The sequence below is a fragment of the Carettochelys insculpta genome, chromosome 6, assembly GCF_033958435.1.
Source record: "Carettochelys insculpta isolate YL-2023 chromosome 6, ASM3395843v1, whole genome shotgun sequence".
Taxonomy (NCBI): domain Eukaryota; kingdom Metazoa; phylum Chordata; order Testudines; family Carettochelyidae; genus Carettochelys; species Carettochelys insculpta.
In genome coordinates this window covers 109,575,186-109,593,040 of record NC_134142.1, presented here as the reverse complement: position 1 = coordinate 109,593,040, position 17,855 = coordinate 109,575,186, and the positions used below count along the sequence as shown (strand labels likewise).

Here is a 17,855-nt window from a genome sequence, read left to right as displayed (position 1 = left end):
CCTTCAGTGGGCCTTCACATGACTATAAAGGCCCATTCATACATAATCATATCTGATTGCAGGAGTGGCATCTATGATTGTCTACTAAAGCACATCTCTACCTGTGTGATCAATAGCAGACTACTGAAGAAAAAAAAAAATTAAGGTTCTAATTTATCTTTCCATGTGTATATTTTGTGTATATGTGTGTATATATGAACGTAATGTATATTTCATTCATATTTTTTGCATTTCATTCAGCTTGAACAGTCAAATGAGACAGGTCTTTTTCACTTTGATTTGTAAACCATTTCTCTTTCTGCTTTTCGTGACGTGACCTACTGTCATTTCTTTTGTGTTTCAAGCACTCCCTTCAAGCATTGAGGTATCGAAAAAAGTTTTAAATTGAAATGAAAAAAATGAAAAGTTTTCTAATTAGAATTTTGGGTTTTGAAAGTTTGATGAACATTTAATTTAGAACCTCCATGTTTTGAGAAAGGGACTACATTTTCTCACCAGCTTTTTTCTTATTAGGGTAATGTGCAGCATGAAATTTGGAATTTTGACAAAATTTGAAAACAAAACAAAACAAAATCCTGGAAAATAGTTTGAAAAAATACCTCATTACTTCTCCTCCTCCCCCCACATACTTCCGTTTCCTGAGGGCTTTTGTTTGAAATGGGTTTTGTCAAATAGTGTTAAAAACAGCCCCATTTTGGAACATAGTTGCGTGAGAGTCTGTTTGTGGAAAAGAGAGTCAAGGATGCCACTTTGAGGGCTGAAATTCTGGAAGATAGGGAAAAGGACGGAATTGTCAAAAGTAATATGGGCGGGGAGCAGCGGACAAAGAGTAGGCAAAGTAGTTCTGCGAGGACTGAGGCCTCCTCTACACTTAAATATTAATGTGACATAGCTACAGTTCTCAGGAGCATGAAAAATGCAATTAACAGTAGTAAAACTGGCCTAGTCTCCAATGCAGACATGCCTAGGTTGATGGAAAAATTCTTACATCAACCTAGCTACTGCTGCTTGGGGAGGTGGATTACCTAAATGGACATTAAAAATAAAAAAACAATCTTCTACTGCAGGAAAAGAAGGTTAGGAACCACCGAAGCAAACACTAAAGGAGCATTCAGCGAGGCAGGAGGAGAAGCAAGAGTGCAGATAGTCACTGGAGTCAAAAGAGGGATGGAAATGGAGGAAAAATGGTCAACAGTGTCAAAGGCTATAAACCCTGTTTTCCTTCGAAAGGCTCTCTTTCGAAAATGTGATTATGCAAATGAAGTGCAAGATATACAAATTGGTGCATCATTTGCATTTCTGATTTGCCTCATTTGCATTTCCCTTTCGAAAGGGGACTGTAGTTTAGATGCAGCCCTAGAGACTGTTTCTTTCAGGGCAGAGTAGAGATGCAAGCAGAGTGGGGTGTAGGATCTTGTGTTGCTGCTGTCTGTGCCATGCCCGGTTTGTAAGGAAATCTTTATGAGGTGTTTTATAAATGAAAGTCATTGTAAAATGAAACTAACAGTTAGTCATTTTCTACAACAGACTCATTTGTAAACCAAATATTTACTGCTTTGCAATCTGATCAGGACATGAAGAATACTATAAATCCCTCCTCTTCTGGGGCCTTACTGGACTATTTTTCCAGGGTTTTCCAGAAAAACTGTATCCTGAAAGCTGTTGTCACAATCTTGAGCTCCTGCTGCCCTCTGTCCCACTTTAAAAATCTGCTGTTCTGTAGGGGATTGCCCTTTGTGTCTCCATTGTGGGATGAAACCATGTGATTGTTTGAAATGTTCTTTGGATATTAAGTCTTTGGAATAGCCTACACATCCTTTTCTTACAAAGTCTTGACTTTTGACTACGCAGAGATGTAGTATTTATGAATCGTTTTCCTCCAAAAAGCTTTTTGTAGGCAGGGAGACAGGCAAGCCTGACATCAAATTGCCCATAATACATTGCAGCAGAACTCCAGAAATACAGTGAAGTACAGTCTGTTGTGAAGGGAGCTCAGAATGCCAAAAGAGAGGAATATGGGTGAAAAATAGATATTTATCAGGGCAAGCAGGGTCTGACATGGTCACACAATCTGTGTCTGCCTCACAGGACATGGCAGTGACGCCAAATGTTGTGCAGTGGGGTAGGATAAGAACTTTGATGTAATGTGAAGTGTGGGGAAGAACAGAAGGCATGTCTCTAAAAACGGTTATCCTACAACTCTCACTGAAAAGAAGGAACAACAATGAGAACAGAGTAGCAGAATATAAAATGGGACATCCCCTCTCAATTAGTAAGAACAGGTCTAAGTTTTGAATTGGTATAACTCTGTTGATTGAGGACGTGAGTTGTTTTTAAACAATGCAAAAAGCAGTCAAGTAGCACTTTAAAGACTAGCAAAATGGTTTATTAGGTGAGCTTTCGTGGGACAGACCCACTTCTTCAGACCATAGCCAGACCAGAACAGACTCAATATTTAAGGCACAGAGAACCAAAAACAGTAAGCAAGGAGGACAAATCAGAAAAAGATAATCAAGGTGAGCAAATCAGAGAGTGGAGGGGTGGGGGGGAAGGTCAAGAATTAGACTGAGCCAAGTATGCAGACAAGCCCCTATAGTGACTCAGAAAGTTCCCATCACGATTTAAACCATGTGTTAATGTGCCAAATTTGAATATAAAAGCCAGCTCAGATGTTTCTCTTTCCAAAACGGTGCGATAATTCCTTTTCTGTAACACACATACCTTTAGGTCATTGACAGAATGCCCCATTCCATTAAAATGTTGACTAACTGGTTTGTGGATCTGGAGTGTTTTCATGTCTGTTTTGTGCCCATTGACCCTTTGTCTAAGGGAGTTAGAAGTCTGTCCAATATACAAAGCATCTGGGCATTGTTGGCACATGATGGCATATATGATGTTAGTCGAGGAGCATGAGAAAGTGCCCGTGATTCTGTGAGTAACCTGGTTAGGTCCAAATATTCATAAACCTGAATTACCCACCAGGAGAAGTAAAAAAACCAAATTGACAGGGCCAGACGAATACCCAGAGACCAGCTACTCCAAGATCGGCCCAAAAAAGCCAAGAACAGAACACCACTGGTCATCACCTACAGCCCCCAACTCAGACCACTGCAACAAATTATTAAAGACCTACAACCTATCCTTAATCAGGATGCCACACTCCAGAAGGCCCTGGGTGACATGCCTGTTCTCTCCTACAGACAACCTCCCAACCTCATGAGGATCCTCACTAACAGCCACAGTCTATACCCCAGGAATACCAGTCCTGGAACCTTTCCCTGCAACAAAGCCCGCTGCCAGCTTTGTCCACATATCTTCTCTGGAAATACCATCACTGGACCTAACCAGGTTACTCACAGAATCACGGGCACTTTCTCATGCTCCTCTACTAACATCATATATGCCATCATGTGCCAACAATGCCCAGATGCTCTGTATATTGGACAGACTTCTAACTCCCTTAGACAAAGGGTCAATGGGCACAAAACAGACATGAAAACACTCCAGATCCACAAACCAGTTAGTCAACATTTTAATGGAATGGGGCATTCTGTCAATGACCTAAAGGTATGTGTGTTACAGAAAAGGAATTATCGCACCGTTTTGGAAAGAGAAACATCTGAGCTGGCTTTTATATTCAAATTTGGCACATTAACACATGGTTTAAATCGTGATGGGAACTTTCTGAGTCACTATAGGGGCTTGTCTGCATACTTGGCTCAGTCTAATTCTTGACCTTCCCCCCCACCCCTCCACTCTCTGATTTGCTCACCTTGATTATCTTTTTCTGATTTGTCCTCCTTGCTTACTGTTTTTGGTTCTCTGTGCCTTAAATATTGAGTCTGTTCTGGTCTGGCTATGGTCTGAAGAAGTGGGTCTGTCCCACGAAAGCTCACCTAATAAACCATTTTGCTAGTCTTTAAAGTGCTACTTGACTGCTTTTTGTTTTGAGAGTGTATAGACTAGCACGGCTTCCTCTTTGTTACTATTAAACAATGCAGTTATACCAGTACAATCCCTAATGTGGACACAGCTGTACAAAGTTTCCTTATACTGGTATGATTTCTTCTACTCTCAGTTGTACCTGTACTGTACTGGTCCAGTTGAAGCAGCACCATATTTTTTTCAGTGTAGACATGGCCTTTGTCTTCTGGGACTCCTCTATTCAAGTTTTGTGCTTGAATCTGATTGCCTAAAAACCCCAGTAATTTGCCCTGGTGCTGCATTCCCTTGGTTTGAGCTCTGGGCATGGGGGTGGGAGTGAGTGCTGAAGTCTGGCATCTACCTTCCTATTCCGAAACTGAATTAAAAGTGAACTACTTGTCAGAGGGACACAATGTCCTCAGTTCACATTGAACTCCCCAAGATCTGTCTGTGCTCATGGTGGTCATTTAGGTGTCTAGTTTTAAGCATTTCTGTTTCAAAATTGATAGAAACCCTAACCAAGAAAATCAAGTATTGGGACTAGGGATGCAAGAAGTTAACCAGTTGCGCAGTAAGCGTTAGGCTTACCAGAGTGCTTACCAGGTAACTAGTTAACCAGATTTGTCCAAACCCCTGTGCATAGCCAGCTACGGAGGGCCAGCCAGCAGGCTCCAACCCATGGCGGCTCTGCCTGGAGCAGCCTGGCAGCCACCAGGACTGGCCTGGAGCAACCCTGCCCACAACAGGACCCCAACTGCAGAAGCCAGCCTGAAGAAGCCACCTGCTCACAGTGGGCTAGCAAGAGGGACACAGCTCAGGGTGGACTGGCCTGGAACAGCCACCACTGTGCCTGGCAGGCAGGACCCTTGCTCCACAGAGACAGCAGGACCCCAGATATAATTTTAATTGTTTAATCAGTTAAGTGGTTTAATGGGTATTCACACTGCTTTTGGGACAAAGGATTGAGATTCTGAGCAACTGAATTGTAAAGAATTATTATTTGTAGGAGTCTTATCACAGGTCAGGACCCCACTGTGCTAGATGGTATAAAAACACAGAGCAAAAAGAATGTCCCACCCCAAAAGCCTTACAGAAGAGAGGGGGTTGGAAGGCTTATGCCTTTGCTGATAGGAATATCCAGTCCCCCCTGTATGTTGCCAGTTGGAATACAGTCCCATCCATTGCCAGAGGTGGGAAAAGTACCTAAAAAGTTACTTAAGTAAAAGTGCAGCTGCTTTCACTTCTGGATACTTGACTACAAGTAAGATGTGATGTGTGCTTTCCACTCAAGCAGTTTTCCAGGAGGACAATGGGAACATGTACTTAAGTACAAACACCCCACCCCCCACCACCCCACAGCTGTACTTTTACTCAAGTAATTTTTGGGGTACTTTTTCTACCTCTGCCCCTTGTGACCAAAACTTATTTCAACCTGTGGCTACATCTAGACTGCAGAAGTTTTGTCGACAGAGTACATGTCCATACTGCAGATCTGTCAGCAAAGATCTGCCGGTAGAGAGCATTCTGTCAGCATCCCTGTACACCTTGTTCCATAAGGAAGAAGGGAACTCTCGACAGAGTGGGGTTTTCTGAGAGAACTGTGGTCAACAGATATACAAATTGCAGTGTGCAGCTTGCATATCTTTTGCAGACAGTTCCCTGCAGTCCACACACAACCGCGTGTGTTGTCTGAGCCATTGCTGTTACAAATATTTTCATAGTCACAATTCTATTTACAATGGGCACAATACATACAAGCACAGCACAGTTGGTGCTAATTGGCACTCTTGATGGTGGTTTCAAGAGAAGCCGCATATTGAACTTGGAGACTGAACTATCCCTTCACTCACAGAAATGACTCCTTCCAACTAGTGAGGGTGGGAGATTTTGTGCTGCTGCCTTTGCCATGTTACCTCTCTAGATGATGGATTTTGGATCTCCAGTTTTCCCATCCCAGCATCTTTCACTTCATAAGTCCTGAAAGTTCCATGCTATCTTTTAGGTCTGAGGGCAGACAGAGTCCCAAAGACTTTCTAATTGGCAGCAGTTGATGCATATTGACACAGTTATGGACAGCCACACTTGATTCTACAGTTCAAAGTCCCTTCCATTGTCCAGCTTCCACATGTATCCCTTATATTGTACTCCTTTTACCCCCCCCCATCATCCAAGAACAAAAATATATATATTGTTCCCTCTCCTATGAGCCATTAAATGATGACTTGTATCTTTTCAGTGCCTATGTGAAAGAGGGCATATATAATATATGGGACTTTCACATGCCCTGATAGAAGTATAAAGCTTTAACACTACAGTGAAGTCATCTTACTACTTTGGTGCTTTTATATTTTGTGTATGGGCTGTGCATTTAAATAAAGTACCATTAGGTCTTCTATGAGATTAAAATGGCTGATAGGAAGAAGGCTCTAGAGGTGGCTTAATTCAGTTGTTCTGTATTACTCTGGCACATTCTTTCCATACTATTTCTTCAAAAAGATTATAACTAAAAGAATTACTTTAAAAATTTTGTCCTATCCACAGTGCTTTCAAAATCAGTATTTCATCTTTATTCTTTTTTCCAATGCTGTTTTCTCAGCTTGCTGCATTGGGAAGTAAATTATATCCCATGATTCACCTACTCTGAGGGTAGAAACAGGAATTTTTTTTCTCAGTTCCCAAACATTTTCCATAAGTCAGGATCAATATAGCTTTTTTATTATTAGTAGAAAGGCTTAGAACTACTTAGTTTGTTCAACAAGCTTTATGTGGAGTTTCTTTTTAGTAGCTAAAGACAGAGGGGCTGTGTCTACATTAGGAACTAATTTTGAAGTTAACTTCAAAGTTAGGCACTTCTTCAAAGTAGCCACCAGAGAGTCTATACGCATTTTCTCTTAATTCGAAGTTAACTTCGAAGCCCAACTTCATAGTCCTTACTCCATTCCCAGGAATGCAGTAGTGCCCTACTTCAAAGCTTTTCTTCAAAGTAGGGTGTATGTACACTCTCAACTTTGAAGTTGCACTTCGAAGTAAGCAACTTCAAAGTTATTTTTGTAGTGTAGACGCAGCCAGAGGGACTGTTCTCACTTTAAATGCTGGCTCATCCTCTGCTTTACATCCAATATTATCTTCAAGATGATTCTGTTGGATCATCTAGAAAAGCACACCGGGTGGTTCTTGAGTAGGCTTAATCAGAGCTTCCCCAGAAAATTGCTTTCTCCACTAAGTAGTTTTTAAAATCTTGGCTGATGGTACAAAGTTGCACAGGAGGTTTACCCTAGGCTCAGTTCAAATAATCCAAGCTATTGAACAGCTATAGATGGGTTATAGATTTCATGAGTTTTTAGCATCTCAGCATTTATAGTGAGAAAAATGTAACTCTTGTTACGACTGCGACAACTTTTAATACAGCTGCAACAATATCTATTGATCTATTGTTCTAGAACAGAGGTGGGCAATAACTCTTGCCAAGGGTCGGGGGCACAGGAACACCCTGTGAATTTTAGAAAGGTTTCAGGGACTACACCTTTCTTATTATTGAAATTACTCACCATCTATTACAGGGCTGCAAGCTGCCAGCTCGTTTAATTGCTGTTATTTAAAGGGCTCCCAGATCCTGCCTACGCACTGCCTGGCTGCTGCCTGGGATTCTTGTGGCTATTTAAAAAGCCTGTGGCGCTCCTGGCCTCCACATACTACCCTGGCAGCTGGATATAACTGGTATATAGTCCACATGCAGCCTGCAGATCATATTCAAGTATTAGGCAGGCCACATCCGGCCCGTGGTATCTTGCCTGCCCCCTTCTAGAAGTAAATACATGACTTAATACTACATTAATGATTCAAATATGGTATCAAACACTTTCATGGCTGTGTATTATTTTTCATCTTTAAACAGTACTGTAGTTGTCTAGACCGATTGTTCTCAACCTTTTCCATGATGGGACTCCTGCCAAGGATCTAGCTTCGCCTCACCTTCCATTTAAGTAACATGAGGAGAGCACGGTGTCTGTGATCCCTCAAAACCTGTCTCAGACCTATTGTTTTGGGCTGTTTGCAGGCATCCCTGGCTCACAACCCCTGGACCTACTTACAGGATTAAGAATGCCAGGTAGAGCTTTTACTTTCAGATCTCCTATTGGTGTTCTCTGTGGTGCTGACAAGTCCCAAGGGAAAAAATTCAAAACTGCTTTCAGGATGCAAGTCCCATTATGTTTGCATGGAGCACAGTCTCCCAAGACACTAAAGTGCTTTTGAAAATTTTACAGTAGCGCCAGTTTTGTTCATAAAAGATGTTAAAGTACTCTAAGCTCTTGTCTTCAAAAGGAGCTGAGGGTGCTCTGGCCTTCTCCATTAACCTCACACTGGGCTTTCATCTACTGGAACTGAGGATGAACACCCTCTGTTGATGTGCTATATGATACAAAGCATCCTAGTTACAACTTTGAAATAAAATAGGGTAGAGGTTGAGTTAGATTCTCCCATTGTCTTTTCCTTGACTCACAAGGGGTGAGTCTACACTAGGAACTAACTTTAAAGTTAGGCACTACAGCAAAGTAGCCAGCAGAGAGTCTACACACATTTTTCCCTTACTTTGAAGTTAACTTCAAAGTAGCGTGTGTGTAGACGCTCACTTTGAAGTTGCTTACTTCGAAGTAAGCAACTTCCAAGTTATTTTTGTAGTGTAAATACAGTCAAGATGTTTGCGCTGCTTATTCCAGTGAAGTAAGGGGGAGTCTTTACATATGATTTTTGGAAAGTTAGTTTAAAGGTCTGTACTTTGTTCTGTGTTCACTCAGCATATCCATTTTGCTGCAGATCACTGAATTAAATGAGCTACCAGTATAGCTGGAAACTAAGGGTCATTGGTTTCTCATTCACGTTCTCTGCTTCTTACTTTGTTATTGCTGATTCATGGTAATCTTTCCCAATAGCTGAAGAATATTTCCCCTGGAATATCCCTTCAGTATAAACCCCGAAGGAAGAAAACTTGTAAATGAGATATTAAGAATTAGCAATACTTACTCATCTAAGTCTTTAATAATGGTGTCTCTTTAACTCTGACTAGGAATATTAACTAAATAATATATTCATCTTTTTGTATAACTTCAGTTAACATTAGTCCAGATTTGAATACTCCCACACACCTGGAACAGTCACACGGATTTGAAAAGGTACTAATCAGCCTGAGGAAGGATATGCAAATCTAACCTCAGTTGCAAAGCCAAGACAAAGCAAGACCTTGGACAACCATTGTCTCCATTAGTTACTTAGAGCTGTGTTGTGTCTTTAGGCCAAACACCACAATGAAGGCTAGGGATTGCTGCACCACAACATCTTGGTGAGACAGAAGACCTCCTAGGGAGAACTCCCATTACATCACTCCTTAAGAGGATGGAGTATGCTGACCCCTTCATAATCTCCCCTTCTTCCCATGCATTTTTAGGTGACTAGTTCTCAGAGCAAGACTAGTCACATGCAACATTCTTGCATGCAGGTGGGCATAAGAACTGTGAATGTGTCTGACTAATGCTGACAAAATAGCAGAGAAGCTGTTTCCTTGTTTTACCCTCATTCCCCTTCTGCATGCACAATATGGCCCCATATCTAATGATTTTCTATTGTACAAGCATTTTTGTGATTAACTGTTCTTCCCATGTCTAGTCCTCCCTTCTGCAAAATGAGATATGTTTGTAAGTAGACCATGTTGAAATGTCCATCCTGAATCTCCAGAAGCCATTTATAAATAGATTTTATTTATAAAGTCAATTTACATAAAATATTCTTTAAAAACTGCATATATACAACTTAACAAACCCTTGCAAGTGCATATAAAATGCCTTCAAAACATTAAACTTCAGTTTTCAGATAAGCGAACCTTCACACCTGACAAGACTTGGACACCACATTTAAGACAAAACATATTTTTACAGTCCTTAGTAAAGTGTTGGAAAAATATTATCTAAACTGTAAATTCTCAAAATATTCTAACTGGCAGTGTTAAGGAACAAGAGGATTGGATTTACTAAAACAATTCCTCCTCTCTGTCCCCTTTTCTAAAGTTTCTTGTACAAAAATAAGTCTTCATATTGATAGTGTTTCCACAGACAGTTCAAGTTACATAAAAAATAGAATCTTTGACATTACAAAAATTCCCTCCCCCTTCAGAAAAGGAAGCATCAAGTGTTAATTTTTCACCCCCTCCCAAATAAAAAAGTACACTGTGTTAAAAGTTGGAAGCCTGGCAGATTTCAACCTATCACTTGAAACATGAGTATACCAAACCATTTCACTGGCAATTAAAGCCTTGGAGGGCACCATATACTCCTGTACAACAGCAGTTAAAGATATTGGTCCCTATAACCTATTTACATAATTGCACTTTCAAAACAAAATCAAGAGCCACAGTCTTTTGTTCCAAGTAAGAAACCTGGCAGGTAGGTTCCAAAGCCCAGCCCCTTCAAGACCTTGGCAATAGGGCCCCTGGAACGCAAAAAACATGTGGTAAGAGTTCATTTTACTCTTCTGCATCATACTAGGCATCAAGGCCAACGAGGTACTGAGGTCCTGCACATCTCTGCTTTCAAGGCCCCTACAAAGAAAAAGAGAGAGGCCGTTAGCACTGCAGCATGTGATTAACAAGACCCTGCCCAACTCGGAGGAGAGATACACAGCTTCCTCCCTCCCTGGACTCATTTCCAAGCAACAAGGGTGCAGTTTAAATCTTGTGCACCGAGGCATAGGCCAGTGATTTACTGTCTTTATCAAGCACAGAACTTGCCCGACCTGCCCAGGTAGCCCGGCTACTCCACCCTTCCTTCAGGGAGTGACTGCCACACAGTTTCCTCGTTTATTTTGGAGTTTTGCCCCCCAGATCCGAAGGGTTTGATTCCTTACTTCACACCCCCCCACACACCCATACTTCGGAACCCGCTGTCTTATGCCTGTTGCAGTTATTTGCCTTCGCGCCCACCTAGAAGCTGGGGGGCGGGGGCGGTTTATGCAACCGACCTCGAGGGCAGCATGTGCTTGAGCCCGACTCTGAGGTTTGCCCGGACTGTGTGGTAAAGGCCAAGATCTTTCATTTGGTGGTTATTTGTCTCCATGCAACCCCACAGCTAAACTCACCGCCGGGGCCCGTGCCACCGCCTCTCGCAACCGTCCCGGGCAGGGGGGCAGGACGGCCGCTAGGTCCTTGCAGCGCCGCTGCACCTATTGCAATGCACGGGGAGGGGTGGAGGGGAGGCTGCAAGGGCAGGTCGCGCGCCGGCCGCTTTACCTGCGGGTTGGGCACGCGGCGGTCAGTAGCTCCCGATCCAGCTGGTGAAGTCCAGCAGCTCGCGCGCTTCCGGGCTCAGCACCACCTCGTAGCCGCTCTCGTCCGAGGAATAAGCCGAGTGCGGGGAGCCCGGCACGGAGCTGCTCTCCCGGCCGCCGGAGGAGGAGGAGGAGGCGAACGAGGGCGAAGCGGAGGAGTAGGAGCAGCCGCCGGGGGCGGCCCGCGCTGGGGCCAGGAGGCCGTCGTGGAAGGCGGCGCTGACCGCATCGTGCTCGTCCAGCAGCTGCTGCAGGGCTCGGATGTACTCCACGGCCGAGCGCAGCGTCTCCACCTTGCTCATCTTCTTGCTGGCGGCGCCGTTGGGCACGTGCTGGCGCAGGGTCTGGAAGCCCAGGTTCACCAGCTTCACCCGGTTCCTCTCGCGCTCGTTGCGCCGGGCCACGGCCGCGGCTCCCCCCGCCGGCGGGGGCTGTCCGGCCAGCCCCGGGAAAGCCAGGCGCCTCTTGCAGCGCAGCAGCTCGGGCGAGCCCGAGCGCCGCTTGGCGCCTCGGCAGCGCGCCACCGAGGGGCCGCTGGGGTTCTGGGCCGGGCCCTTAGCGGCCCCCGGCGGCTGCTGCCCCGAGGAGGAGGCTGCTGCCCCTGGCATCGGCTGGAACTTCATCGCCAAGGAGCCGGCGGCGCATCCGTGCAAGGGGAAGCTTGTGCAAGGCCGGGGTGGCGGTTGCATGGCAGCTGCCATTGGCCCGCCGTTCATCTTGGGGCATCTACCCTGCCTCAGCCTCCGGGGGGCAGGGGACCGAGGCGGGGCTGCGAGTGGGGAGAAGTTTGCAAGGGAAAAAAACTTGCAAAAACAGCTTTTTTCGGGGGGGAAATAAACCCCTGCCAGATATTTGTCCCTCCCCTTTAACTGCAAACAGCGGGAGCGTGCCCAGCGCGTGCAGCCGGGCCCCCCTCAGCCCCTACGCCGGCCGCGACTGCTTCCGTAGCCCACCCCCTCCCTCCTTTCCAGCCGTGCTCCCTCGCGCGCTGTCAATGCGCCTCTGCAGCAGGTTCCTCCCAGCGCTGCCCCTTATCAACACGCGCTGCTGCTGCCGCCGCTCGCGAGCCCCCGGGAGCAGCACGCGACGCACCGCGCGCCACACACACAACCCCCCCTGCCCCCTCACTGCTCCCGAGCCTCCTCCCACCCAATGGGGAATTCGCTTGGCAGCTTCGTACGCCCGGCGCGTGGCTCCCGGTGGAGGTTCCATAAACAATCCCTCCCCCCAGTGAGGAGCACGTGCTCCGCCTTATTTGCATCCCAATGCAGCCAGCTTGGGGCCTAGGAAAGCGCCAGCTCTTACATCTGTGAGTTGCAGGCGTAGACGGAGACGTTCCTTGGCTTCTGCCTTTACAGGTGTGCGTCTCTCTCACTGCTGTCCTAGAGAGAGACAGGAGAAGACCTTCCCTCACTCCTAACTCTACCCCGCAAATGAAGGGGCCCCCTCCCCCTGACTGCTCTGCCAATTGCACCTGCCCTGTGAGCCTCAGGAGAGCAAAGCACTAATTTTCTCACTGTTTTTTTTACTAATACCTGTACTGCTAAGTAGCAAATATGCACACAAGAATCACAGCATTACATTATACATTCCCAGCAAAGTTGTTTTGATACTCTTGGTTTGCATCATTGGTACAATAAACTTTTCTTCATTTGTCAATGAGCTGAATACACTTTAATTCTATAAAATGATTATATATAGCTATGTTTGTAGAATAACCAACAATGTAAGATGTTATTTCATTAACTGTCCGATGCAAACATCACTCTTGGTCAGAGACCAAGCACAGTAAATGTCAGATAAAAAGGAATTTGAAAAAGGTATGAGGAAAAGTGGAATGGTCATATAAGTTGGACTGTATTGCTGCCCCTAAGCACTGGGATATTATGTGTCATCCCCCAGATAATCATAATGATGCAGTGAAAATCATGAGAAAAATTATTGAAAATACTTTTTGCCTTCGTATCTGGTTTCTGAGTTTTTCAACTGTAGAAGCTTTGTTTCCAAGCTCTTCTCTGCAACCATGCCAGCTAGGAAACATTTTTAATAATCTCTGACATTATAATTCCAGTCTTAAGCCTAGATCTTAAAAAATCCAAATGTTGGTAGACTTGAAATAAAGTTGTTGTGAGAATTGACAATACTGTTTGCAACTCAGCCTGGATCACCACATGTACTGCCTGCGTCCCTTTGAGCAGTGAATCAACTATATTTTCCAAACACATTTAGCAAATGAATTTAAATGATACAGTAAAACCTTTTGTATTCATAATGCATCCATAAGCTATGCAATGGTATACCTATATTAAGATACCATACAGTAGTTATAATAAAATGTAACCCTCAAAATCTTGGGCAGTGTTAAAAAGATGCAATAGAAATAGAATTAATTTTCTGTACTTAAGATATTGAGCATATGGCAGGCAAATGCACAGATTGCATATTTAGCACATATGCTGTATGATAAACTGTGTCTCTCACAAAACGTGTTTTGCAGGATTTCATGATAGTTCAGAAATAGTGTGGACAATAAAAATGAAGTCCCCGGTAGTGCAAAAACCTGTGCACTTGTTTAACATTAAACCTGCCACTAGTCTCTTTTGACTTCAAGTTAAGTGCTCGGAGGAAAAGGGCAGGATGGAAAAGATGATTTCAGAGAGCTGAAATAAAAAAAGATGGATCTAATAAAGCTATAGAAAAATATTTCTTGATTCCTTGGAGCTTCTGACAAGAAGTTCCTTGCACTATCAGTGTCAAGATTTTGTAAAGAGAGAGAAGACTAGACAGTTCTGTAACAGAGACAATAATCTTATGTTTAGGGATCTGGATTGAAAGATAGGAGGTCATGGTTCTGTTTCCAGCTTTTCCACAGACTGAAACCTTGGGCAAATCACTTAATCTCTCCATGCTTCTGTTCCTTCTTAACAAAAGAGAGGGAGAGAATAGAAACTTCCCTACCTCCCAAGGCTGATGCTAAATTAAGATACTTGTGTCATACATCAAAGGAAAAGCCTCTACATAAAAGACGCTTCTTGCTCTGTGTTGGAGCCAGAAGATGAAATGGGGAGGTGAGTTTTAATTGGGCCCTGAAATGAAAGGGAAAACAAATGACTTTGGCAAGAAGTGTGATATAATTAGTCCTATTCTCCGAATACTGGAATTTAGATGGAGGCTGAACCTTTCTAGTCTGGCACTCTCTGGTCCAGCAACATTTGTTGTCTGCAATAATTTTAGATAAACTGGTTGTCCACCTATCTTGGGTGTGGCCAAGTTTCCTACAGTCCCATAAAGTTTGTTTACAGCCACCAGTCCTGGCTCTCAGTGTTCTGTGCTGTTATTTACCTACAGTTTATGCCTAAATGTCTGCTAAGAGCCCAGTAAGCAGTGAAAGCATGGGTAAGCCTGCTAGACAATATTGATCATCTGTGGTCCTGCAAATTCTCTAGCTCAGCAAAATTCAGGTCCTAAGGGTGCCAGGCAAGACAGGTTCACTTGTAGCTTTGGATGAAGGGGAAAGCTTTCAGAGTAGCAAGCAGTGACTCTCTTCCCCCATCTTTCTTCCTTCTTCTCCCATATACACATGCTTTCTCCAAAACAGTCTTGTTAATTTAACTTTTTTTTTGTACTGAAGTTAGTCTCAGTCCAAGCACCAACATTGGCAGATGGCAAATTTCAGAAAGATCATTATTTCTTGCAATGTCTATAAAGACTGTCATCTTAAAGGGGAAGAATACAAAGAGTATTAAAATTAGCGTGCTAATACATTTTGATTTAGAGAAACTTGTGGTCTGGATTAAACACAGTATTCAAGTAAAAACACTTTTTACCAATGTTAGCCTTCACTGGCTGAGAATCATGAATTTTAAATAATTAGCCTATGCTTATTAAGAGATCTAGATGAGTAACTTTATTTCATTTTACAATAATCATATGTAGGCTCTGGTTCCCTCTTTGAAATGTCACTGGGATGTTTTGCTTGATGCAGAATTTGAGCCCTCACAAGCCATGGAAACTTGATTCAGATGCAGTTGAAGCAAAACTAGTTTATAGCTTTTAACTTTTACATACTGTTTCACTACAATTGCTGGAGAGGGCCCAATTTAAGGTCCATGTTAAACAACAGTTTTTGAGATTAGGTCTTCCATCATTTATCGGTGAATTATTAGAACCACTTTTACAGCTTGTGTAAAGAAAGATCTGGGTTTAGTAACAAACAAAAAAAAAAAAAGAAAAGAAAGAAAAAAACACAGAAAATGCTAGTTCTTTGGGTGGAGTATCCAGAAGAGAGCAATAATTGTTCTGTTCCCATATCTGAAGTGTGCTCCTTTCTCCAAGAGATTCCTACTGGCAACGTACAGGTGGCAAAGTACTTTTTAACATGTAAGTGAGGCTAAATACTTCAAACTTTTTTCAGCTCTGGATCTTGCTCTGTTAATCCTTGACTCCACCTCCCAGATTGGATTAGTGCAACATGCTCCAGGGCTATGTCTAAACTAAAGGGATTTGTTGGCAGAAGTTTTGTTGGAAGATATCTTCTGGTAAAACTTCTGTCGACAGAGAGCAGTTTGACTGCCCAGTTGCTCTGTCAGCAAAACAGCCAGCTGGAAGCATAGCAGACAGGGTCTCCTGGTCCAGACCAGCTTTTTTTGACAGGCCAAAACTGCAAATGGCCATTTTGAAGTTTACTAATGAAGCGCTGAAATACATATTCAGCACCTCATTAGCATGCTGGCAGCTGAGGCACTTCGAAATTGCCATGGCTTGCCGCTGTGTGGCTTTTCGAAAGGACCCCTGCAACTTCGAAATCCCTTTATTCCTAACAGCAGAGCTGCGCGGTGGCGAGCCGCAGCAATTTCGAAGTGCCGCAGCTGCCAGCATGCTAATGAGGTGCTGAATATGTATTTCAGTGCTTCATTAGTAAACTTCGAAATGGCCATTTGCATGGCCATTTCAAAGTTTTGGCCTAGTGCAGACATAGCCATGGTGAGCGGGGTACAACTGTCGACAAAACTTCTGAGTTCTGTCAACTTACTGTTGCTTTACTCACTTTTATTTCTTTATGTACAACACGCTGGGATATATTACACATGAAAGGTAGTAGCCTACTGAAGTTTGTAGTAGCTTTTATATTGACCTCTCTGGGATTTGTTCAGATGCTGTCTGTCTTGGTTCCTAGCCAGCTGTCTCATAGAGCTTTCTCCATATGCCATCAGAGCAACTGCGCTGGGATGCTTGAATTAAGGGTCCCTAGAATTAGGTACATGAAAGATGATTTCACTGGGATTGGGGAGGTTGCTATCTGAGTTAAGGGCTTGTTCTGCTGTCCATTACTAAGGTCCTGGAGCTCCTCCCATGTAAGACTGTGAACATAGCATTTTTCACTGGTCCAAACTTGCTGCTGCTGTTGGCTTTCTTGGCATGCTGCAGGACTTACCTTTTTCCCCAGCTGTTTCCCATAGTTGGAGTGATGGCATTTATTACTGGGTTCTTTTGTTTTGGGTAGGCCTTTAATTTGCTGTGGAAAGATTGTGTTATAGTAGACGTTGTATATACTCCCTGGAGTGGGACACTAGTGGGATATACGTCTGTAAATATTTGCTGTCACTTGGGAGAGAGCAAAGTAGGGCTTTAGGAGAACTGTGAAGAAGACAGATATTAAAATGAGTCTCATAGCCATTACACACTAGCCTGAAAAGCTTAGAGAGACACATTCTAAAGTTGACTTAGGGTTCTCAGTTGCCACTGCCTTACACCTTATGTCTTCATTAATAGCTATGTAAAGTGGGTGCTTAATGCTGCCAAATCACAGGGGCAGTATTTCACACCCATTTGGCAGAGGGGTGAACAAAGAGTGAACAGTGGCAGCAGTGTATCAGACCACAACTCTGTCAGGGTGGTACCCTCTTTCCCCTCTGTGTCCATCACTTTTATTTCTTTATGTGCAACACACTGGGATATAATACACATGAAAGGTAGTATGCAATTTAAACGGTAGGATCTATGGGTCAGTGACCATCTTTGTTCTGTGTTTGTGCAGCTGCTCGTAGTGGTAAGTCCTCATCCAGGCTTTGAGCTCCTAGGCACTACGATGCTACAAATAATAATTTTATATATTCTGTATATGGCTTCATTATTTACGATTTGTATGGCAATAGCATTTAGGTAAAAAAGACTTTCTTTCCCATCCTTTGTTAAATATTCACCAACACATCCCGCAAAGGCATATTCGTATAGCATTGTGGATACATAAGCCAATTTGGCCAAGTGTTTCAAAAGTGGCCAGTGAATTTGACTGGTGAACCTAACTCACTCTGTGCTTGAGCTCTGGAACTACTGAGCATCAGCTATCTGTCACTTGTAGCTGCCAATGCTCAGCATTTCTGACAGTCAGAGGCAAGGCACGTTCAACACTCAAATTCAGTGCACGCTTGTCCATTCTATGTATTTTGAAGAACAGAAACTTGTATTGAAAACTTCAGCTGTCTAGGAAGCAGGAAAGTCCTTTTTCCTACACTCAGCAAATGAAGATTAATAATTGTGGATTTGTTTTGTTTCCACAGTGAAATTAAATTAACATTAAGAATGTATATATTAAAAAGTCAGTTAACCCAAACTAT

The 17,855-nt window shown here is 43.4% G+C and overlaps 1 protein-coding gene across 1 annotated transcript; it reads right to left on the bottom strand.

Annotated features, from left to right (window-relative positions):
- Window positions 1-9,708: 9,708 nt before the first annotated feature.
- On the bottom strand, window positions 9,709-12,856 carry ASCL2 (achaete-scute family bHLH transcription factor 2). The gene is made up of 2 exons (XM_074995981.1): window positions 11,201-12,856; window positions 9,709-10,513 (listed from the first exon to the last, which is right to left on the bottom strand). The coding sequence occupies exon 1, from the start codon at window positions 11,952-11,954 to the stop codon at window positions 11,223-11,225; it is 732 nt and encodes a 243-aa protein (XP_074852082.1). The 5' UTR covers window positions 11,955-12,856; the 3' UTR covers window positions 9,709-10,513; window positions 11,201-11,222.
- Between the last annotated feature and the right edge of the window lie 4,999 nt (window positions 12,857-17,855).

What these genes read in the sequence shown, in the direction of transcription:
- ASCL2 (XM_074995981.1), bottom strand. Translation starts at nt 11,954, where the DNA reads ATGAACGGCGGGCCAATGGCAGCTGCCATGCAACCGCCACCCCGGCCT.